This window comes from Vespa mandarinia, chromosome 24 (genome assembly GCF_050613455.1).
Source record: "Vespa mandarinia isolate Hongniang chromosome 24, ASM5061345v1, whole genome shotgun sequence".
Classification (NCBI taxonomy): Eukaryota; Metazoa; Arthropoda; class Insecta; order Hymenoptera; family Vespidae; genus Vespa; species Vespa mandarinia.
In genome coordinates, this window is record NC_140833.1 from 3,591,022 (window position 1) to 3,614,799 (window position 23,778).

Sequence of the window (23,778 nt, forward strand, 5' to 3'; positions counted from 1 at the left end):
CCAATAAGACAAGTATGATATACGATTGGATCATAAAGAGGATAAATCGATAACGTTTTTTTTTTAATATTGTTCTCACACACGTTTCGTACGATTGACTTTGTCATTTCGGGGAATTACTTATTGTTAAAATTATAATTATGATTTTGATATTGCACTTTGGAATACATGTAAAATAATTTATGATCGAATAAAATTCGATCGTCTCTTCCTAATTTTCATAAAGGTATCATATAAGTCTATTCATCTATAAAAGGAATAACGGATATTCTGAATAAAAGATCTTTATTAAAATAACAAAGTGGACGGGAATTATATGCATTGTACATACGAACAAATGTTCGCGTATGTGCACGCGCGTTCAAATATACATATACGTATGTATGTATGTATGCATGTATGCATGTATGCATGTATGTATATAAAATTACATGAAATATTTCTATGGAAAGTAACATTTCATAAAGTAAGTATATCTCTACTCTCTTATAAAAATAATTCACATGCGGTATGAGTACCTTTTGTGTCTGTGAGTGCGCGCGCGCGCGCGCGTGCGTGTGTGTGTGCACACACACATATATATATATATATATATATATATATATGTTTCTCGGATGATCGAATAAATACGAAATGCTTGGACAATTATGTATTAAAGCTATATAAAAAATACTTATTATCTAATATAATGAATTTATAAATAGTCTAAGTTATGGACGGACTTTCTTCTATGCAAAACTTATTTGTACAAAACATTTGTATTGTAAGTGTTCACACGTTCCTATAAAATGTTATAAAAATATACTTATTAACTAATTAACGTTTCTATAAAATGTTAAATATATTACATCGTTGCCTTCCGACAAAGAGATGCCACTGAAACGATACAGACATCTGTCACGTTCCATTCGACGTATAATGGATTCGTGTCTTCGATATTGAGTAATACTACATGTTCCAATAAATGGAAGCAATGTTTAATACGATAATCAATTTTATCTACCAAGTAGAAAGACGGAAAGTAATGCCAAGATGATACTTCCAACAGTAGCTCTTACTTTGCTTGCATCTGACTAAATCGATGGAGCGGACAAAAAAGTAATTATAAGATAACATCGTCTTTCAAGATTAGGATGAATAATCGCGCGTGTGTGTTTCTACATATACACATATATAGCGTAAGTTATACTTACAATGATATAATAGTTGCATTTGTCTCCGTGACAACATTCCGAACATTTCCAATCTTGATACCAAATATGAGTACACAATGGCATGTTATTGCGTCTTATTCTTTCGCATTCTACTTTCGTCGAACACCTTTTGGAAATATAAAATTGTTTCTTTGCACCTTGCGACCAATACGGTGTACCTGTGAAAGATAGGATGTGAGTCGTTGTAACATAACCTCTATCCGGATAAAACTAAGAAACTTAGGAAAACTCACTGCCCCACTTGATTTCAGTTAAACATACATCCTCTCCCTGTTCACATATTTTTATGCTTTTTAAGCATTTGTCTTCATTATCGGCCTGATTCGTGCAAACGTAACATTCCAGGGCGTGACCTATAATAATGTTTATTATATTAAAATAATGATAGCCCATTAATAGATTATTTTATGAATACTCACTAATCGGATTAGACAAGATAACGAGAATTATGTACGAGATTTTGAATGAATACCACATTTTGTTGATTACTTTTAAAATCAAAAGTTAAACTGCAAGATAAAACGAATGCATGTACAGCGTCTTTGAATTTACTAATTTGACTTGGACGACACCCATTAAGACGACGCGCCATCTAGCGTTACAAATACAATTTAACATAGATTTTATGATTCATATTGTATAGTATGTATACGTTGGCGCTGTAATATTAAACAGAAGCCTTTACTACAAATACCAAGCCGTATGTTTTATCTACTTTTTCATCCGCTGAATGATATAAATCGGGGAGATGGTTGAAACGTAAGGAAATTCATCGATCGTATAAAAAAAAGTTTTGTATCCTATCGTCGGTTCTATTTTTTTTCATTCAATCATCGTACATGACAATGCTTTTTAAACAGGTACGAATAATTTTCCGATTATAAAAATATTTCCAATCATGAAATTACACAAAAGGATAAAAAAATATTGCATCTTTCGCGATCGATCACACTTTATTGGTTTCATGTTTCCGTGATCCTTAAAGCGCAAAGAATCGATGGTTAGGCATAAGCACAAGCGCGTAAGAACACCGCGCACGTTCGTGTTATTAAAAATAGCCCTAGGGTAGGTATTATTGACCCGAGCGTCATAACTCTAGCTATAATTCTTTCCGGTCGAGCAACCTGAAAAGAAGGGATAGTAGGAGGATTTCTTTCTTTCGATGATTTTCTATTGATTTAAAAATGTATTCTTTTTCAGAAATTTTTCATGCTCGAATTTACTAGAAGAAAAGAAGAAAGGCGTAAAAGGTTATTTCTCTCTCTTTATATACACACATGCATATATATATATAAATATAAATAGAGTACTTTCTTTTTAGAGCAGGGACAGAGTCAAAAATAAGGAAGAAAGAAGGAACGTTGGGAGAAATAAGAATATTAGACGCCGAATAGAAAGGATAAAGGGGCGATAATGGGAAAGAAGGGAAAGGAGGAAGGAAAAGAGGAAGATAGAAAGGAGGAGAATACGGTTGGAAAGCGGATTACGTTCACTCGTTTGCAGTCTCGCTCGTCTGTTCGTTCTTGTTCAGTGTTGCTTTCGTAGCCTTACTCCTCATAGTCGTTGGATGTCGATATTCGAGTGCGCGGCACAGGCTGAGCAGTGGCAGCTCCGAGTCACTGCGCCGAGAATCTAAAATTATCGGGCGGTCCACGATAGAAGAGAGGAAGGGTAATCGAGAGGTGGAACCAGAAAGAAGAAGAGAAAGAGAGAGAGAGAGAGAGAGAGGGAGAATGTGATAAACCCGAGAAGAGATTGGAAAGAGAAAGAAAGATCAAAGGTACGGTTAATAGAAAAAGAACGGTTATTGTCAGAAGAATAGAGGAGTATAAAGGCGAGAGAAAGAAAGTACGGAGTTGAGCAATAGTTGATCCATTGGACAAATAGACGAACGGACAGAAGAACGTGCTACGAAGTTGAAATAAAAAGGCACGTTGATCGGGAGAAGAGGTGGGAGAGAGGAAGAAACGAGTAAGCGAACGGACGGACGGACGGACGAACGAACGAACGAACGAACGAACGAACGAACGAACGAACGAACGAACGAACGAACGAACGAACGAGCAAGCCGAAGGGGGTGAGGAGGAGCAAAGAGAGAGAGAGAGAGAGAGAGGCAAAGCGAGGTAGGTCGACGTCGTGGCACGGGCTTATACCGCGCGCGCGGAGTAGCCTACCTACCACCCATCGTGCGAGTTCTCTCGCTTTACGTTCTGTCTCTTGGTACGAACGATATCGAGGCTGCTGCGACCCGATTATATTGCTTTCGAGCGACTCTTCCAGTAATAGAAGAAAGAAAAGAAGTGAAGTACGAAAAAACGAGTTAGGAAGGACTTAGCCAGATTCGAAAAGAAGGCTAAGGAAGCAGAGGAGGAGAAGGGGAGTAAAGAGGCGGAAGAGAAATTGCGATAACCGCGAGGGTCTGCCTAAGACCCCCGTCGGTCCAAATCTATCGCGTTCGCGATAAGACGTCGCCATGGCGGAGGAACAAGAAACGAATAACACGTGCGAGGATTCTCTCGGTCCTGGTGATACCACCACTGCTTTTGCCAAGAAACTACGGGGCCGGAAAGGAGCACTCAAGAAGAAAAATGTATACATGGTTAAAAATCATAGCTTTATGCCACGTTTCTTCAAACAACCCACATTCTGCAGCCATTGCAAGGACTTTATATGGTAAGTTGAAATCTTTTTTTTGCATTTTTTATTAGTACAAATAATCTGGATATCGCATTTTCGATTTTTGGAAAGAGGTTTCTTTTTTTCTTTTCTTTCTTTTTTTCCACAGATATATGTATTTATAAACATATATTTATGCGTATACTTATGATATAATAGTTGCACATGATATACATATATATATTCTTCCACCTTTCGTGTTATTTTCCCTTTTTAAATAGTACCCTATGCAAATTAGGCCGTTTCTTAAGCGCTAATCGCTAATTGTTTTTCATGTATGGTCAGTTCTTACTATTAGATCGACTATCTTTAAAATTTTTCCGAGTGTTATTTTAACTGTAATAAATACCTTATGATATAATCAATGTCAATCGCGCGTCATCCATAACATTTTTTATCGTTTATTTAATTAGAAAAGAAAAAAAAACACTGGTATCGACCAATCGCATTCTTGCACCTCGATATCGACACATCGCTCCGGGATTAAACGGATCGACTGTGCACCGACAGCATGGTGAATCCAGGGGTATCGTTTGATTCATATCGTTCTGTTTGATGATATCGAACGAGCGACTTCTTTTAATTCACATCACATAAGGATATTAACAGGCATTTATAGTCGACATTTTTTTTTCTTGAAATAAACACACGTCACAGTTTTAGAAGAACAATTATCCTCAACTAAAAAGAATCTTTCTCGGTCGAACTATATATTCATATCCATCTATCTATCTATCTATCTATCTATCTATCTATCTATCTATCTATCTATATATATGTCTATTCCTTAATTCTTTTTGCCGATCATTTAATTGGATTGGAAAATGATACCATTAAATACCGAAAAGTAGTTAGTCATTATTTATTTTAATTTGAAATTAAGTTTCTGATGAAGCATGTTGAAATTTGATCGAGATTCTTCGGTCTCATCGAATTTAATAGTCACCGGTAGAAAGGATCTTTCAAATATAAAATCAAGTAGCTCATTCTAAAGAAGAAGGAATATAGATCCGAGAGTGAACAAAAGCAATACCTGTGTCCGTTGAGGATAAAAAAGTAATGAAACGAATGACCGAGTAGAATCATATATTTTTCTACTTATCTTTCATTTATCGTTATAATCGACCGATTTGATTTCTGCTTTCAAGATAGGTAAAAAAACTACTGCCTGACTATGTGATTTAATTTTTGAGACTTTTTCCTTCGCGCGTATAATATCGAACATACGTTATCGAATTTTGTGGTTTTTAAATATGATTTATAAGGAAGTCGAATGGTCTAACGACATGCGTCACGAGTTTATAGTATCTTGGCTCATTCGTCACTTGCTAGCACGAGGAAAAGACGACGGCCTTGTCGCGCGACGTACAACATATATATATATATATATATATATATATATATATGTATATGTATATATGTATGTACACACGTAGAAGCTAGGAGAGTATGCCATTTTAACGTCCTTATTTCCGGACGATACGATAAAAAGGCCTGTTTCTTTCCTTCCTTCTTGAATTAATTATTATTGAAGTTGCATTAGAAATTTCTTTACGTTGGATCTTTATGCGAGTATGAGAAAACATGAACATTGTAAGGACGTTAACGTTTCATTTCGTAGCAAAAACATTTTCATCCGTCTATCTATTCTGATCAATGATAATTGAATATTTTCTATATTAGCTGAGTTATTATCAAATTTGACGCAGTGTTCCTCAAAAACTATATAGTAGCTAGGTAGTAACTAGATAACGATAGTAACTAGATATTGTAAATCTTGATTATCTCTGATCTTCCTCCCCTTTCTTTCTTTTTTAGTTTAAATTAAGATTAATTGAAATAATCGAAGATAAATCGTAAGGTGAGATACTTCGGAGCAATATACTTTCAATAATTTTTAACGGCCATCTGTCGATCGTTCCTTTCACTTTAATTAGTTCTTTATTCCTAAGATACGTGAGATATTTAATACTGAAGGATAAAAAAATACAGTAGAGATGGGCTTAAACGATCGAAGAATTGCGAAGCCTTTTTGCCTCTCAAATGAAGTGGATCATTTCATTTTAATATCTTTTCTATTATTGTGAAAGACAGTAGACGTTTTTCTTTTACTAATCGAAACTCAGGCATGTAAAGTATTCAAAAAATGATTTCCATTAATTTCCTTCTGTTCACGGAAAGCGACGAGAATCTTATCGTATATACATATATCGTACGTACATATTATATATGCATATTATAGCCATATAATACATATTTTATTTATTTATATTTAATTTTCTCGTAGTACATTCTCCGAATCATTGAGAATAACAAAATTAATCTTCGTTTAATGTTAATAGAATAATTTAAAATACGATTCGATAATATATATATATATATATATGTTTATCGTACACCGACGTATCTTGCAGACAAATTGAAAAAGGTCGAGCGGGATACCTTAGGAGAGCAACAGTGCTTTAAATTTGAAAAATCACATTACACTGGTGTCTTTTACGTCGTTGGGCGATTAACGTACACCACGAAACATGCACGTGTCGCGGGTACAAGTATGTGAATATATGTGAACACGTGCACATTGCATTATGCAAGCCGACCCTCTTTGCCGAGTTTTTATATAGAAAGCAACGGGGACTTCGAAATCGATGAAAACCAGGCTAACCCAATTAGGTTGAAACAAAGAGACTTTTCCTGGCTATGCGAGAAGAGATATAGATAAATGTGTCGACTTTATACTTGGTTTCATTAGACAATACTTAGTTAAGATAAATATTTTAAAGAGGAAAAATAATTTAATAAGACGTTTTGGCAAGGTATCATAAGGTTGCTCTTATTTCTTTTTCTTTTTCTTTCTCGATTAACCCGTTGCGATCAATGACGAAGAGAAATGCGAATGACCTTTCGTATTGCAAGTGCTCTTCAAATTTTGCGTATTAGATTTGTCATTTATTTCGACTCTCCATGTATGAATAATTATTCTAATGGATCTATACGATTTAACTTATTCGTTTGTTTCTTCCTTTTTTCTATCTTTATCGTATAGATAAGTGTCTACAATATGAAATATATTATACATTAACGTATGCTTCGATAAATCGATGACTTTACGTACTTACGTTTATATAACCAGTTAGTAATTCACCAGTTAGTTATACGGATAATAATGAGGAATTGAATTTGCTGTTAAATGCGAGACGTAATTACGATCGTTTTTAAGGATCACTACCGCCACGCGAGGCTGACTTATGCAATCGGTATTGCGAAACCATTCGACTGCTATAAATTTCGTGAGACATGACACTTTTCAATTATGTTTCAAGTTCTAAACGAGATTATTACAAGATTATTTAAATTTCTGTCTAACGATCGTAAGCAAAATAAAACTCTAAAACTCTAAAACTTTATTGTTTATTCGGTCAATAAAACCAAGCCAAGACCAATTCTAATTGAATTTGTCAGAAAAAGAAAAAAGAAAATATACGTAATATAAAGTTTTAAACTGATAATCGTTTGACAACAAGTTGATGATGAAAATAATCATGATGGAAATTTGATTTTTTTTTCTTTTTAAACTCATTACGAAATTTTAAAAAGAATTAAGATATAGGATGCTAATAGGATGCATCATCGTTGATATATAATTTTAGATTGATTGTCAAATCAGTTACAAATTTCTACGTATTCGAATTAACATTTTTTTTCTCCCTTTATGGCTGAACTTTAAAACAAATATTCCAACAAAGCCTAAAAGAATTGTATTAAAAATATTCATATAATGTGTAGTTATGCTGATTGCAATTTTAGACTGCGAATAAAATGCGGAAATGTACTCTTTGTATTCTTACCGATTCGAAAATGCACAACAGTAGTAGTCGTATCTATTATATGCAAGTGAAAAGATTGTAAAGATTGTAGCTAATCAAATGCAAAATCATTAATACGGAGAGAGTGAATTTTTCATTCGGAAAATGTTTTTTTATTTGCCAAGTATTATCGTGAGTAATGTGTACTTCCACTAAAATATGAGCTCGATTAGTATATATACATATATTGTCTATGCATTTGCCATATTAAATAATTGCTAATATACGGTATACGTTGCTAATCTCAAATGTTTGTATATAAACATATCTATGGTCCATTTCTTTTTTTTCTTCTTTACATCTACAAAGATTTACATAGGGTCATACAATTTGTCATACGTGCCATTGCAGTAAATATATGTATATTTCGCTTTAAGCTTTGAAGTAATGTAGGCTAATCACAGATTTGCACAGTTTTTTTTTCTTTTCAATTTTTTGTTTCTCTTTCTCTTTCTCATTCTACTTTCCTCACGCTTCTTTTTTACCCGTCTCTTATTATCTCTCTGAGCTTCTTCTTGGGTTTCTTCTTCAATCTTTTATCCCTTTTTTTCGTTCTTTCTTGCATTACCTTTTTCATTTATCTTGAATTATTTTTCTCTTCATTATTATTATTATTATTATTATTATTATTATTATTATTATTATTATTATTTTTTACCGTCTGTATGTATTTTACTTGTATATAAAAGAACAAAATCGTCTGTCAATTTTCTATGCATTTGAAACAAAAAAAAAAAAAAAAAAAAAAAAAAAAAAAGAAAAAACATATTGAACGATCATGCATAACGGTCATATAGAAACCTTGAAATATTGATTTGTTCGTTGAAGCTGATTTAATCGACGGTCTAGCACAGAGGCGTCACTTGTTATACAGCCTATAAACAAAGGCTGACGTTGTAAATGTACTTTTAGCTATATCGGGAAAAATTGAGAATTCAAGAGGTGAGGAGGATTCCTGCTTTCTCTTTTACAGCGGGCGGAAAAAATGTAGCAAGATGAATTCTGATTGCATAGGTCATTAATTGATAACTCCGACAGATGCGTCATTTATGTATATGCACATATATATCTATGCATATTTATCATTTTTGATAAGCGATATCAGGTGTTATTTTATTCGTAATATTTCTCTTCCTTATACGATACTTTTTTTTCGTTTTGTTTCAGGGGCTTCGGAAAGCAAGGATATCAGTGCCAAGGTAAGAGGGTCAGTCTGATCTCACCGACCACCTCTTCGCCAGGTGTGATCTTGAGGAAGACCTCTGGGCACATTTTGCTTGTGTTTCAGTCTGTAGTTTCGTCGTTCACAAGCGATGTCACGAATACGTGACCTTTACCTGTCCTGGAGCGGACAAAGGAGCTGACTCGGACGTGAGTGTCAATACATATCTAACGTCAAACTTTTATTTTCCATTTCTTTTTCATATTTATATTTTTTTTTTCCTTTTATTCAAATAATTCGCCTTGTCTTTCTCCTTCGCTCTCATCCGAAGCCAAGGTTACAATGCTTAATCGAATAGAAGTAATGCAAGACTTGAACGCGATTAACGAAAAAACTCTTTTGCACTATGCATCCGTAATTTTCATAAATATTACAAATTTTAATAAAAATAAATGTCAATTAGCAAAGAAGATATTTATTAAATTGGCCAAAAAATTACAATTTCAATCTATGAATGCGCGAAAGTAAATTAGTTTTAAAAATTATAATATTTTTTTTCTAATATCACGATTTATCTCGTCAAAGGATAAATAATACAATTTAACAAGACATTAGCATTGGTAAGATATGGAGATGTAATGAGAAGTGTAAATGAGATCGTTGGCCATGAAGAAGAGTGATGGAGAGAGAGAGAGAGAGAATGAGAGAGAGAGAATGAGAGAGAGAGAGAGAGAGAGAGAGAGAGAGAGAGTGTGTGAGAGAGAGAGAGAGAGAGAGAAAGAGAGGGAGAGAGAGATAGAGAGAGAGAGAGAGAGAGAGAGAGAGAGAGAGAGAGAGAGAGAGAGAGAGGGCAACAGTGGCTAAAATCCTTCAGCATTTCTTGCACAGCGCACGATTGGCCTAAGCGTTTTCAGCTGTTCGTTTAACCCACGCTTAAACCACAAACGCGCTAATGCTGAATAATTTTGCAAATAAGTACGGCCAAGAAAATATATCTATTTTTCGTGGGAAACCAAGATGTTTTCGGCTCGTTGTTAAGAACGTACATTAAATAAAAACGTACGGCCTTTCGATAGGAATATTTATTGCATCTCTCGTTATCATGAAGAAATAGTAGAGGAGTTTTGTTACTTTTGATAATAATCGAATTCTTATCAATAAATTTTTATTTTTACACAATAATTGACGATAATTGTACATAAAGTAGATATAAGCGAACCGCAAACAATCTATGGTATCATAAAACTTTTCGATTCTTTCAGTGAAATTATAACCGATGTATACTTATTTTTTTTCCTTTTCGGTAACAATTTTTCCGTGCTTTTGCGCTTCAAAGACAAACAGTTTTTCCTCTATCGATCATTCTACATCAGATGATCATGGATCTCTCCGTTACTCGCGTCAATATTATTACGATACAATAAGGATTAATGGTTATTTCAATATACATATTACTCAGTGATATGATTAGTATTAATAGATATTTTTTCGAGTATTAATATATTCTCTAAAGGAAGTTGGCATTCGATCGTTCAAGTCCAACGAATCATAGTCTTTTTATATTTTTGATTGACAAATAAGTCTCACTGATATAATAATTCTATTGGAATGTTAGGAGCTTTTGCTAAATGAAGAAACGATTAGGATATAGTCGTGTTATGAAAGACTAAAAACATAAACGATAGGTATTAATATAGATTCATTGTTACTCCTTTTACTCTACTCTCTTTTCATGATCGGAAATTATCATTAAAACTACATAATATGCTATCCCGATGTGTGATCGTTCTTCTGCGTTCCTCAAATTGGGTTTAATTTCGGTCCCATTATTTCTTTAGTCTCCTTTGATTAAAGCTTTACGAGTTAATTTGAAATTAATTTAGTTATCATCAAAGCGCATCCAATAATAATTTATAAGATTATACATTATTTATTATATAGTTACATATATATGTAACTATATAATATATAGCATCATATATAAATTTGAATTATTTAGAATTGATCGGTTTGTACGAAGCGAATTTATTTGTATCATTGAATAATCTGTTTTTATTAACAATGTTGTAGACCATTTAGATATCTTAAATCTGAATTTATCGAGATTAGACGGTTAATCTATTTATCAATTTTGACCGGAAAGATCCATCGATCAGATGACATTCGTATTTCGTGATTCAAAATCGCAATATCTGTGTCATAATCCGAGAGTCTGCGTGCGTGTGCACGATGTAATGGTGTAATAACGCAGGATACGCGGACGAAGCATCAATTCAAGCAACACACCTACAACAGCCCCACGTTCTGTGACCACTGCGGTAGTCTTCTCTATGGTGTCATCCACCAGGGCATGAAATGCCAAGGTATCATTAAATCAAGCGAAAGACCACACGAGATACACGCACTTTCACCACACAGGCACACGAAGAAGATATACATATATACGACCACCAATCGCACAACTTTTATCGTTTTGATCTACCATATATGTGGTGTTGCTTTGTCTTCGTCTTATATTACCGTTCTTCTGCGTATACTCTTCTTCATCTTCATTTAATTGTCTATCATCTCATTTCTTCTTCTTCTTCACTTCGTCTTATTATTATTCTAAATATTCCTCTATTTGTAAATAAATTTTTTCCTCCAAATAATATGCGGTGAGTACTTACACGTATCTTGTCGTCATTGTCTTTATATAAGAAAGGTGTGCATTGCCATATTTTATATAAGTTTTTAGGTGTTCACGAATCGTGCACGCGCATGGAAGGAGACGCGAAATTAATCAAATAAATAAATTATTTTTTACAAGCTAGAAACGAATATGAAAGGTATATGATTGATACGATGCAATGCACCTATATATATTACATTATCTTTCCAACTATAATTATTTCTCTTCGCTTCTTTTCCCGACCTTCTTTCTCTGGAACAAATTATTGCATTCAATGATTCTTTCAATTCTGAAGAAGGAGCATCTCCGATTGCCCGTTTACGAAGTCTCGTTTATTTGCTGATAAGTAAAATCAAATCACACATACACACATATAAATGTAAAATGTTTTATGATATAATGTCGTTCTGAATTTACTTTTAAAATGGAGAATTTTGTTGCTGCGACAACGATGATGGAAAGAAAGATTTGAAAATATTTTCAATACATAGTTTGAAATACAAATCGTGTCTTCGCGTGTCGCTCCGTATTGCGAAGAAAGGTTATTTATTTATTTATTCATTTATTTTGTTTCTTTTTACAAATTCTCCTTTACAAAAATAATTTTTCTTTCATTTTCTTACACTTTTTTTCCACATTCGCGTGCACGATCTCATTGTTCCACGGTATTATTGAGTGTACATATCTACATAAATGCATACATGCATATTTATACATGCATATATATGCGCGCGCGTGTGTGTGTTTGTACACATGTACACATACATACGTACATATATATGTATTTATCATAGAGCGCTTAGTCTACGGTTAAAATGGTTTTATTTTTTATTGCTTTGTGTACCTTCTCTCAAAATTCTGATATATGTAGTAATGTAGGTAGGATTCGAGAAATGACAAAAAGCTATCAAAGACTTTGCATTTTCTCGTTTTATTCAATAAATATCGTTATTGCATCGTTGCATCGAGTAGTATAGAATAGAATTCTCTCATACTTTTAACAGACATGGGATTAAAGATATTTCTCTTATGGTTGGACTTGTATATAATCGCTATGTAAAATTCATTTTACAGCACAGCATAGACGAGCTCACAACGTACACGGTCACTACGTTCTGTATATATATGTAAATGTGTTCTAGTCTCTGATGTTCGAATTATTGTGTACACATGCGTGTATCTTTTTAATCAGTTGTACGTTACATGCCTCGTTTAAATTGTCCGCAATTTTTACATTAATTGGAGCACTTTCGGACCGCCGTGTAAACTTTCTTGGATGTCTTTCTCCTTTCTACCCTTCTCCTCGTCTTTATTCGAGGTCTGTTTCTTTTTCTTTTCTCTTTTCCCTTTTTAATTGCATTCCCTGGCTGTAATGTATTTTATCTTTACTTTTTTTTCTATTTCTTGTTTTTCCTTTTCTTCTTCTTCTTTTTTTTCTTTTCTTTTTCTTTTTAAATGTGAATCATCCCTTGCTTTACAAATTCAAATTTACAGCTCTTCTTCTTTCTCTCTCTCTCCCTCTCTCTCTCCCTCTCTCTCTCTCTCTCTCCCTCTCTCTCTCTCTCTCTCCCTCTCTCTCTCTCTCTCTCTCTCTCTCTCTCTATAGACTCACTCTTTTACTTTTCTTAAATTTTCTTTGGCCGACCAGATCTCAATTGGAGATACCCACGATTGTAAATGTGCCCTTTAAAACGAGTACGTGAGATAACCATGCTTTTCTTTTTAACAATATATCGTGATTAATAGTTCCTTTCGTATATTCATCTTATGGAAAGGTAATTAATAATCGATCTATATAACAGAAAGAGATTAGATATAAAGGATAATAAAAATATGTTTGCAGTCGAAAGACGAGGCATGCTGCTGGCAATGCACTTCTTAACCATTACATTTCTTAAAGCAGCGTTTGGAATTTCGCTCCTTAGATCGCAGCTTTCTTCGAAATTCGAATTTCAGCAAGAATTTTCTTCTGTCTATAATTTATCCTCTTTAAATAAGACATTATACAGGATGGATCGTTATTAGGAATATCGTGTAGATCTACCATCGATTTCGTGATAATCGAAGCTACGCATAATTTCTTCTCCATTCGTTTATTTATTATCCCCTTTATTCGTCCGGGCTTCCTTGAAACTATTCGAATGTTCATATTCCATCGTAAGCGAAAGTATCGGATGGAACTAGTTACTCGATTTGATAGAGAAAATGTCTTCTTTTATCGATCGCCATAAATGAAAGAAAATCTTTTTCTCAAAGTCGTAACATATCGAATCGAAGCATCTATAATTGGAGATCATGCGTCATAACACATACTATTTTCATTTTCTTTTCTTAATTTCTTTTTTTGCAATAGTTTGCTTTGCCGAAATGAAAAAGTACGAGAATAAGGATGATTATATTAGTCGTTGCGTTATCGTTACGCGTCAAAACAAAGTGCCCTATTATAGCCCTATCGTCGATGCCACGCTATCATCACGCAGTTGTTTGTTAACTTGGTTCCTTTGTTGCTTCTGTCTGAGCTTTTGGGATGACTTACACTAACAAGTAGTCATCGTAGACGAAGGGGTTACCTCGAGAGGAACTTTATTGGGTATCGATCGGCACACCACCGTCTCTCGATCTCTCCCACAGGATCAGACCACAATGAAGGACCGGGCTTCTCTGGGCCCCTGTTTCTTGTTCCCAGGCGGTGAGCGCCCCACACAAATGGGAGGTTTTCACTTACCTGACGCCGACCTTCTGCGACCACTGCGGCTCGATGCTTCATGGTATCTCGCATCAGGGACTCAAGTGTTCAGGTAGTTAAATAATGAAAAACGACAAATCAGAATTATTTATTCGTTTCAAGAAAGATCTCATAAAAGCGACCGAATGTCGCTGTTCTGTAGTTTTTATATAGGGGAAAAATGATATGGCGCGTGCGACTGTTTTGCTCGAAAAAGGATCGATCTCGGGTTAATCGGGATCGCCCTCGAATTGCGCTCCTTCTTTTTTCTTTTCTTTTCTTTTTTCTTTTTCTCTTTCTTCCGAGATATAATTCGCGTTTTTTTTCCCTTTTTTTTCTTCGTCGAATTGCAATGTAATCGTTGACTTGGAGAATAACTTCGAGATCGATCCATCTTCGAGTTCGACGTAAACTTCGTAAAATATGTAAGCTTCGTTTGAACGTTAAAGAAACCTGCGCTGGATAGTGTTTCTCTCCTTAGATCGGTAAATGAGAGAAAAATGTGGATTAGATCGAAATTTACACAATATTCCTATTATAATAATTATATTTATTTTAACAAATATAATTATTATCCTACCGTTAGTTATATTCTTGTTCGCAAAACTGTGTGATACATCGGACGACGTTGAAGCTGCTGATCGTATGAAGCTCCTTTCATTGTGCTACGTGCACTTTCAAGCGAACCCTAAATTCGTTTCGTGTGTTTCGCTTTTTTGACGAGTTTCACGTTTAACGCGAAAAGGATAGGAGGAAGTAAAGAATTCGTCTTAGAAGATTCAACACCACACACACAAATGGCACGTAATCTCATCAAAATTTTTTCCTCGATTATCCTTTTATCGTTTATCACGTAGTAAGTATTCTTCTTTATTTGATATAGAATCGCAAGGTTACGATTTTCCATAAGAAGAGTTGTATATTTTAGTTTTTTTTGTTTAAATGTCGAAAAAGACTGTCAAAAACTTTGCAGTCTTATGCTATTCTGCCAATAGTATGCTCGTAAAATTTGTCTCGACCGTGTAGTGTATACGTATCAACATTTAGATAGATCGTTTCTCTACATTTCTTTGTCTTTCCACTATATAGTTGTTTGTTCCGATGTTTACTCAAAGTCGACTGTTTTCTATCCCTGTCTCTCTCTCTCTCTCTCTCTCTCTCTCTCTCTCTCTCTCTCTCTCTCTCTCTCTTCTGTCTGTTTGTCTGTCTGTCTGTTTGTCTACTTCTCTCTCTCTCTCTCTCTCTCTCTCTCTCTCTCTCTCTCTCTCTCTCTCTCTCTTTATTTTCCCGACATCTATTCTCTTTTCTTTCCATGTCTCGATGTAGCTGCATGACTATGTTCCATGAATTTTGAAGTATCAGAAGTATCCGCATGAAATATCATTCGATAGAAATGTTTATAATAGGTTCTTTGACATTCATAAGTTGTGGAACGCGAATGAAGATTAAGTTGCCTTTAAAAGATTATTGAAAAATACGACAGTAGTGTATTTATATAATGTATGCTTAACTTTCGGAGTAGGCTTATGATGATTATATATAGACACATACACACCTATACACATAGAGTAAGGAAAGTAAATGGAATTAAATATTTTGAAGAACAAAAATTTTTAAATTCGTTGCATATTTGTTTCACCGTTAATAATATGTATTTATATAATCGTGTAATGAAACTATTTTTTTAGAATAAATTTGCTCATTACGTCGTTTTAAATTCATTTTTTTTTATTTATAGAATAGATATGATTATAACGTGTTTCTTTTTCTTTTTTTTTTCTTTTTTTTTTTTGAGGGACTTATGGAATAACTCGAGTAGGTTGTACATTTCTCGAAACTCACGAGGATATTTATTCGATGAAAGAAAAACGACGAAATCGATGAAAAATATATTAAAAGACGACGTGTCCTTTTTAGTCCGTTAAACAAAATCTTTTATAATCATTTTTTCTCTCATATCCTGTTTGTTATTTATTACTTCGATTATATCGAACTTTATTAATTCGTAAAACTTCGATGTTCTCTGATCAACGAAGATGATCTTTTTATGACAGACTTGTCGACTTTTACTTGTCGAGCTACTATGGTATGCACAACTTACGTTGAGATTATATATTAAAAATGCTTAACGTTTATCCTCCTTTGAATAAAATATTTACTCAAAAGTAATTACTTGAGATATTGTCTTGTAGTTTCGATGTATCCAAGAGCGCACAATATAGCCCTCACCGAGCCACCTTACTTCATAAATTGTACTGTACGTAGAAATATACAAGTGTACACTTCTTTTTTTTATGCATGCTCATAATTACCGTAGAGACTCATAGGCACTTGTAAGCACATAGATGGTAACCCTTTCTTCTAGCGACATTATGATTTATATTATTGCATTGTATCTACGTGATATCACCGACGAGCTGCCAGCCGCAATTAGATTTACATTTATATGCATAGTTAGGAAAATATCTTTATCATCTTGTAGATTTTTCTTTCCATTTGCACTCCATGCGTAACGGTATATATTCATGCATAAGGACGATCGAAATATACGCATGGAGAAGTAAGACAACAATATTATATGCATAGAAATACGTACGGTCTCATATTCAAACTCATATAATATATTCGTTTCAATTATTTGTAAAGATGATCTTTCAACCGTGTATCGAATTTTCTTTTTTGTAAATTTATGTCCATGTAATTTCGAATATGCGCGGTGCCGTTCCATTTACGATTGATTATTTCAATAATCAATTATATGGAAGTAACACAAAGTATTCAAAAGATAAGTCGGAGTTATAAAACGGAATTTGTGAAAAGTACTTAATTGGCAATCGTAATTATGATAAATTATAGGAAAATTATTCGCGGGCGTGTTATCAATTAGGTGTTAAATAAAATGCATTTTATACGAAAGTGGCAATCATGGCTATGGATCTTGTAGCTATGACAAATAAAATCGATCAAAATGATAATCCGTAATGATCTGATGACTTAGCATGCGACATGAACGTACACAAGAGATGCGAAGAGAGCGTCCCGAATCTTTGTGGATGCGATCATACCGAAAGACGTGGTCGTATACATCTTTACATCACCGTTTCCGGTAGCAAGATGACCGTCGAAGGTATGTATACATACACTCGCACACACGCCCACTATCATGATAATCGTTTTCTATAATATAATCAAAGGACTTCCATTTACTTGATAACACTTTGAACGTTTTGTTGCAGTAAAGGAAGGACGAAATCTCATTCCGATGGATCCCAATGGTCTTTCGGATCCTTACGTGAAATTGAAATTGATTCCAGATTCGGATACGGTGAAGAAGAAAACGAAAACTATCAAGTCATCTTTAAATCCTGAATGGAATGAAACGATTATATTGTGAGTGATTTTACCTGACAATTAAATGATACGTCATTGTTGGACATTATTAAAAGTTTAATATAACAAACAAACAATAACATTTTATTAAATTTTTTTCTTACTTTCGTTACTTCGTATTTACATTAATAGTTAAAGGAAGTACAGATTTTTTTATAAAACAGATTTATCTTTTTTTTTTTTTCAGCGATCTTAAACCAGAGGATAAAGATAGACGGTTGTTAATCGAAGTCTGGGATTGGGATCGGACTTCTAGAAATGATTTCATGGGATCACTTTCTTTCGGCATATCGGAACTCATTAAAGCCCCTGCTAGTGGTTGGTTTAAACTTCTTACTCAAGAAGAAGGGGAATTTTATAACGTACCTGTACCCGAAGAGGGAGTTGATCTGGCAGAACTTAAAAGTAAAATGCGAGTGAGTAGAATTAACGTCTATAAGTAAGATAATTAGCATGATATGGTATAATATTTATGATAAAAAACACGTTTCTCTTTCTTCCATTCCATTATAAGAATATGTGTGTGTGTGTGTGTGTGTGTGTGCGTGCGTGTGCGTGCGTGTGCGTGTGCGTGTGCGTGCGTGTGTACATTTGCAGAAAACATCGGTGACGAAGAAGACTCCAACGACACAGGATAAAGATGTACCACACAATATGGGAAAGAGCGATTTAATAAGAGCATCGGACTTTAATTTTCTTATGGTTCTAGGAAAGGGTAGCTTCGGGAAGGTATATTCACGGATAATATATTTTAGATAATATATTTTACGAAATATAAATAGTACCAAAAGAAATTAATCGGTTCGATCGACATTTTAAAGGTACTGTTAGCAGAAAGAAAAGGAACTAACGAGTTATATGCCATAAAAATACTTAAGAAAGACATTATTATTCAAGATGACGATGTGGAATGCACGATGGCTGAAAAGCGAGTTCTCGCTCTTTCAAGCAAGCCTCCTTTTCTTGTACAATTACATTCTTGTTTTCAAACTATGGTACGCTTTCGGAAAGCTTTAACATATGCAACAGAAAGCGCCCAACCTGTTATATCTTTCTTGTAGCAAATGTTATTGCAAAAATATTATATTTATAATACGTTAGTTCAACTTTCTTCTCAACTCGGATTGTTACCGTTTTAGGATCGTCTGTATTTTGTCATGGAGTATGTAAATGGTGGCGATTTAATGTATCAGATTCAACAGTGTGGCAAATTTAAAGAACCAGTAGCAGTGTGAGTATACATTTTTTTACATATACGATTTATAAATCAATTTCATTATAGTGATACATTATAGTGATGCCAAAGTATTTGTGTGTTAAAAAAAGACGATGAGAATTTTTTCTTAGATATTATCAAGGGCTTTTTTTTATATTATTTCTCCCGTGAAATATTGAATTCTCTTTTTCAAGTGAACTAATCATAAATTTAATAAATTCTTTCTGAATGTATTTATATTTTAATTTTCGAAAAGAAACGAATCAAAGATAATAGGTAAGGCAAAAAGTAAGAATGCATTTTCTTTTTCAAAACTTTCTTCTGAAAGCGTATATTAACGTTGAATATAAACTTTATGATCAATGGATGATTAAAACATCAACTTTTTGTATTTCTAGATTTTATGCCTCAGAAATTGCCGTCGGGCTGTTTTTTTTACATGGTCGCGGCATCGTGTATCGCGATTTAAAGCTCGACAATGTATTACTCGATCAGGACGGACATATAAAAATTGCAGATTTTGGAATGTGTAAAGAAGGAATAACGGGTGATAAAACAGCTAAAACTTTTTGCGGTACACCAGATTATATAGCACCGGAGGTGAATTTGAATTCATTTACGTTAGCGTAGCGTAACCTTAATATTCATCAATGTATAATAATCAATAATTAACATATCAATTTCAGATAATCTTATATCAACCATATGGAAAGTCTGTGGATTGGTGGGCATATGGCGTACTTCTCTATGAAATGCTCGTCGGACAGCCACCATTTGATGGTGAAGACGAGGAAGAACTTTTTGCTGCAATAACAAATCACAACGTTAGCTATCCGAAAAGTTTGTCCAAAGAAGCCAAAGAAGTCTGCAAAGCAGTAAGATTTTCTAATCATTCTTTTCTCTCTCTCTCTCTCTCTCTCTCTCTCTCTCTCTCTCTCTCTCTCTCTCTCTCTCTCTCTCTCTCTCTTTCTCTCTCTCTCTCCAATTACTTTACGCCTTTCCTTTCACTTTATTTACTTTTATCTTCTTATATTTAATATTTTTTTTCTTTTTCTTTTCTTTTTTTCCTTTTTAACAGTTTCTTACGAAAAATCCAAGTAGAAGGCTCGGTTGCGGTTTCCGTGGCGGAGAAGATGTTCGTAGTCATGTCTTCTTTAGGCATATCGATTGGGAGAAGATCGAGAATCGCGAAGTGCAACCACCTTTTAAACCGAAGATCGTAAGATATATTTTTATTAATGCTACGATATTATTTTTTATTTTCTCTTAATGTTACAGTCGTTATTGCTTTAAAAATCTGCACAAATAGAAATAAAAGAGGATTTTTAAAGCGACGACATAGATTCCATAGATTAGACTTGCATTATTGTTTTCTATGCTTTCAGAAACATCCTAAAGATGTAAGTAATTTTGACAAACAATTCACTTCTGAAAAAACGGACTTGACCCCAACAGACAAACTCTTTATGATGAATCTGGATCAAACGGAGTTTATGGGTTTCTCGTTCCTCAATCCAGAGTTTGTGCAACATATTTAAGATAATATCTCTTATTAGCTCATCGGTCTATTCTTTGTATATTATGATTTATTAGTCTCTTTCTCTTCTACGACCTTCTCCTTATTTTTCATGATCGACGTTATCTGTTTTCACTCAGGGTTATTCTCTTTCCTCCAATTTTCCATACTATTTTACTTATATTACCCCATATATTAACCCCCCCCTCTCCCACTCCTCCCTCTCTCAATCTCTCTCTCTCTCTCTCTCTCTCTCTCTCTCTCTCTCTCTCTCTCTCTCTCTCTCTCTCTCTCTCTTTCTCTCTCGTTTTAGTAATTATATCTTTCGTAATGACATAAGGGAATACGGACGAGACGTAAAATACTTTGTCATTTTTCATGTTGTCACAACATAGAAGAATCTTTCGATGTATTTTTTAAAGAAATAAAGCGCCATGTTAGTGCGCACTGTATTATTATGCTATAAGATAAAGACGGGAGGCCTGGTGCCGATCGTCGAAGGATTCGTAGGACGAATTCTAATTTTCGATTTGCGGAGAATTGTATTTCATGGCGATTGTAAAAATGAATTCTACTTTTCGAATTAGCCCGATCGAAATGAAAATATCTAACAATCGCTGTATTCATTTCCCGCGTATATTATGCATTTACTTCAGTAGTTTCTACTGTCGCCTTCCAGAGTATATATAATATATATCGATTGAAGTAATATATTATTATATATACGTATAAACACAGACACTTATACAGAGAATTATGATATATCGATACGTATAGATACAAATTTTTCTGTCTTTTGTTCCAAGTTGCACTTACCGTTCGTTTATTTCGCTATAATAGTTAACGGGTAGAAAAAGACGAGTTTGTAGAATTTTTCAATGTTAATAATGTCAAAGTATTCGTCTAACAAGAACTGCTCCAACAGTAGATAAAAGTCTCGATTAGGAACAGAGCTTGTATCCCCATTTTCCTTGATTAAAAAAATTATTATGGCACAGTTAGTGAATGTAGTAACGCGAAAACGTTAAAGTACACAGATGCATATTATTTCATCTTACTGCTTTATAAAATCCTTCATACAAATCTTACAATATGCTTTTGTCATATATATTTAGATTTTGCGCATTATTTATTCTATTTGATTTGTCAAATAGGCAAATAGATCAAAGAATGCTTGTTCAATTGGTTCCATTTTATCTTTATTCATTTTATTTATCACTTTTCTATATCTCTTTCTACCAAGATGTATCTTAAATGATAAACATATATATACATATATGTATACACATACACACACACAAACTCACACACACACACACACACACACACATATATATATATATATATATATATATATATATATATACTGTCGCTATGAAAGAAGGATATGAGCTCCATTTTCGAGACAATCAACCGATAATATGAAAGAATACGGTCAATACGTGCTTCCGTATTTAAATTTGGGAAGAAAAAATATAGTAGTTGGCACATACTTATTTTTCTTTATATATTTGCGAGTGTTTTTGTAGTCTATAGTATACAAATACTCGAGAAAGAATACTTGGTATTATGTTAGTCGTTTTATTTTAAAACTAATGCCTTAACGAGTTTTATTCTTTAAATTTGATCAATCCAATCCTTAAGATATATGATTTCTTAATTGTCAGTTGTGCTAAATACACTTATGGTACCACATATATGTATAGGCATTGAAACCTTTAGATAAACATGTGTAAATACAAATACATATATACATATACGCATACATACACGCGCGTGTGTGTGCATATGTACCTGCGTGCGCATGTTTGCATGTGCATATGTATGTGTGTGTGTGTGTGTGTGTGTGTGAGAGAGAGAGAGAGAGAGAGAGAGTGCGTGCGTGTGCGCACACACACATACACACATGCGGAAATATGTAGACCATTGAAGTCTTTTAAGGCTGTGCTCGTTAAATGCCGAATTAATTTCACTTGTTACTCGAGAAATCGGTACGATTCTTTCGAGACGAAAGTCGTTAATCGATTTTTATCTTTGTTCTTGCAATATGAACTCGGGTAATTAAATACTAAATGTTACTTTGAAAGTCAATATTTTCTCTTACCATAAATAGCTCGTACTTTCTACGATCGTCGATATGATAATTATTCTTTCATTATATCTTATATTTTGTCTTCTCATCTTTTAATATCTTCTTGCATTTTGTCACCAATACATTATGCAAAGAATTTCTTCGTGTTGAAACGGCAAAATATCATGTTGAACGCATTCTATCAATGAACTATATCTCTTCAAAATTTCTCATCAATATTTTTTTCCTATGTGATGCGTACCTTATCCATTTTAAATATAATGTAGTATATGTGTGCGTGTATATATATATATATATATATATATATATACACGCACACACAACATACCATGTTACATACTCTTTACTTGTTTAACAACACATGTGCAAAAAATAATAAAATAAAACTTAATACATTATCCGATCATAATCGTTATATTTATTGTGCAGATTTACTTAATGCATAAAAATGAAATAACTGAAAGATAAATTATAGTGTAACTAAAAATTCAACATACCATAATATAACGCAATTAAACCATTAAACTCACTTGAGTATTATTAGAATAACCAAAATAATATATTTCGATAAGGAAGGTGATGTAATGTTTGTGTATTTATTTAAATAGCACCTAATTGCCCATTAATTTCTATATGCCTATTATAAGCAAGTAGAAAAGTTGAAAATTACGTGCCTATATGGGTAAGTTTAGTAGTTAATTTGTTATTGACATTCGTATTGTAGGGAATCACCGCGACTATTATGATAGTAAAACACGTTACGTTAAAAGATGATCCGATTGTCGATGTAGATATGAATAGTCTATGAATACGTCATATAACTTTCAAATCACACACTTATATATTTAAGCATCGGAGCAATAGTCGATAACATATGTTGAAAAAACTTTCCCTTTATTATTTTTTTTTGTTTTTGGCTATCTGTCTTAACAGTTGAATCGAAAAAATAAGATCCAATTAATTTGTTATTATATAAAACGGTTAAAATAAACGGACTTTTAGAACGAAGAGGACGAGTTTCAACGAAAGCAGGTATTTCTGTATGTTAAATTCGATAATTTTGTTTTTTACAACTAATATATATTTAAACAACTAATAATGTACTTTGTTACTATACTATCTTTCACTATATCATTTTTTTTTTCTATTGAATTTGATCTTAAATGTTAAAAAATTTGAATTTTGTACAGAGATAAATGTAAATCTTATTTCATTATAATTTTCTTTTGCCAACATCAAGAAGACTTTGT

General features: G+C 33.5%; 2 protein-coding genes across 7 annotated transcripts; one reads left to right on the forward strand and one right to left on the reverse strand.

The window, feature by feature from the left end:
• Nucleotides 1-280: 280 nt before the first annotated feature.
• On the reverse strand, nucleotides 281-1,914 carry LOC118442470 (UPAR/Ly6 domain-containing protein cold-like). The gene is made up of 4 exons (XM_035868137.2): nucleotides 1,634-1,914; nucleotides 1,448-1,567; nucleotides 1,194-1,372; nucleotides 281-1,073 (listed from the first exon to the last, which is right to left on the reverse strand). Exons 1-4 carry the CDS (start codon nucleotides 1,689-1,691, stop codon nucleotides 996-998), a joined length of 435 nt encoding a protein of 144 aa, XP_035724030.1. The 5' UTR covers nucleotides 1,692-1,914; the 3' UTR covers nucleotides 281-995.
• Pkc53E (Protein C kinase 53E) lies at nucleotides 1,895-22,902 on the forward strand. 6 transcript variants are annotated; one of them, XM_085663899.1, is made up of 16 exons: nucleotides 1,895-1,973; nucleotides 2,415-2,464; nucleotides 2,536-3,887; nucleotides 8,924-8,955; nucleotides 9,045-9,127; nucleotides 14,276-14,387; nucleotides 17,313-17,441; nucleotides 17,551-17,704; nucleotides 17,892-18,120; nucleotides 18,302-18,433; nucleotides 18,526-18,699; nucleotides 18,844-18,935; nucleotides 19,319-19,520; nucleotides 19,607-19,795; nucleotides 19,999-20,139; nucleotides 20,306-22,900. In XM_085663899.1, the coding sequence occupies exons 3-16, from the start codon at nucleotides 3,688-3,690 to the stop codon at nucleotides 20,456-20,458; spliced, it is 2,022 nt and encodes a 673-aa protein (XP_085520025.1). In that variant the 5' UTR covers nucleotides 1,895-1,973; nucleotides 2,415-2,464; nucleotides 2,536-3,687; the 3' UTR covers nucleotides 20,459-22,900. The 6 variants fall into 6 exon arrangements, with proteins under 6 accessions (XP_085520025.1, XP_035723989.1, XP_035723988.1 ...); XM_035868096.2 differs by lacking the exon at nucleotides 14,276-14,387 and adding an exon at nucleotides 11,170-11,281 and having other exon boundaries at nucleotides 1,939-2,074; nucleotides 20,306-22,902; XM_035868095.2 differs by having other exon boundaries at nucleotides 1,939-2,074.
• Nucleotides 22,903-23,778: the final 876 nt, after the last annotated feature.

What these genes read in the sequence shown, in the direction of transcription:
- LOC118442470 (XM_035868137.2), bottom strand. Translation starts at nt 1,691, where the DNA reads ATGTGGTATTCATTCAAAATCTCGTACATAATTCTCGTTATCTTGTCT. An exon ending in TATCTTGTCTAATCCGATTA is followed by an intron (nt 1,568 to 1,633) that starts GTGAGTATTCAT and finishes ACATTATTATAG; the next exon opens with GTCACGCCCTGGAATGTTAC. An exon ending in AATGCAACTATTATATCATT is followed by an intron (nt 1,074 to 1,193) that starts GTAAGTATAACT and finishes CCATCGATTTAG; the next exon opens with TCAGATGCAAGCAAAGTAAG.
- Pkc53E (XM_085663899.1), top strand. Translation starts at nt 3,688, where the DNA reads ATGGCGGAGGAACAAGAAACGAATAACACGTGCGAGGATTCTCTCGGT. An exon ending in ACAAAGGAGCTGACTCGGAC is followed by an intron (nt 9,128 to 14,275) that starts GTGAGTGTCAAT and finishes TCTTGTTCCCAG; the next exon opens with GCGGTGAGCGCCCCACACAA. An exon ending in AACTTAAAAGTAAAATGCGA is followed by an intron (nt 18,121 to 18,301) that starts GTGAGTAGAATT and finishes GTACATTTGCAG; the next exon opens with AAAACATCGGTGACGAAGAA.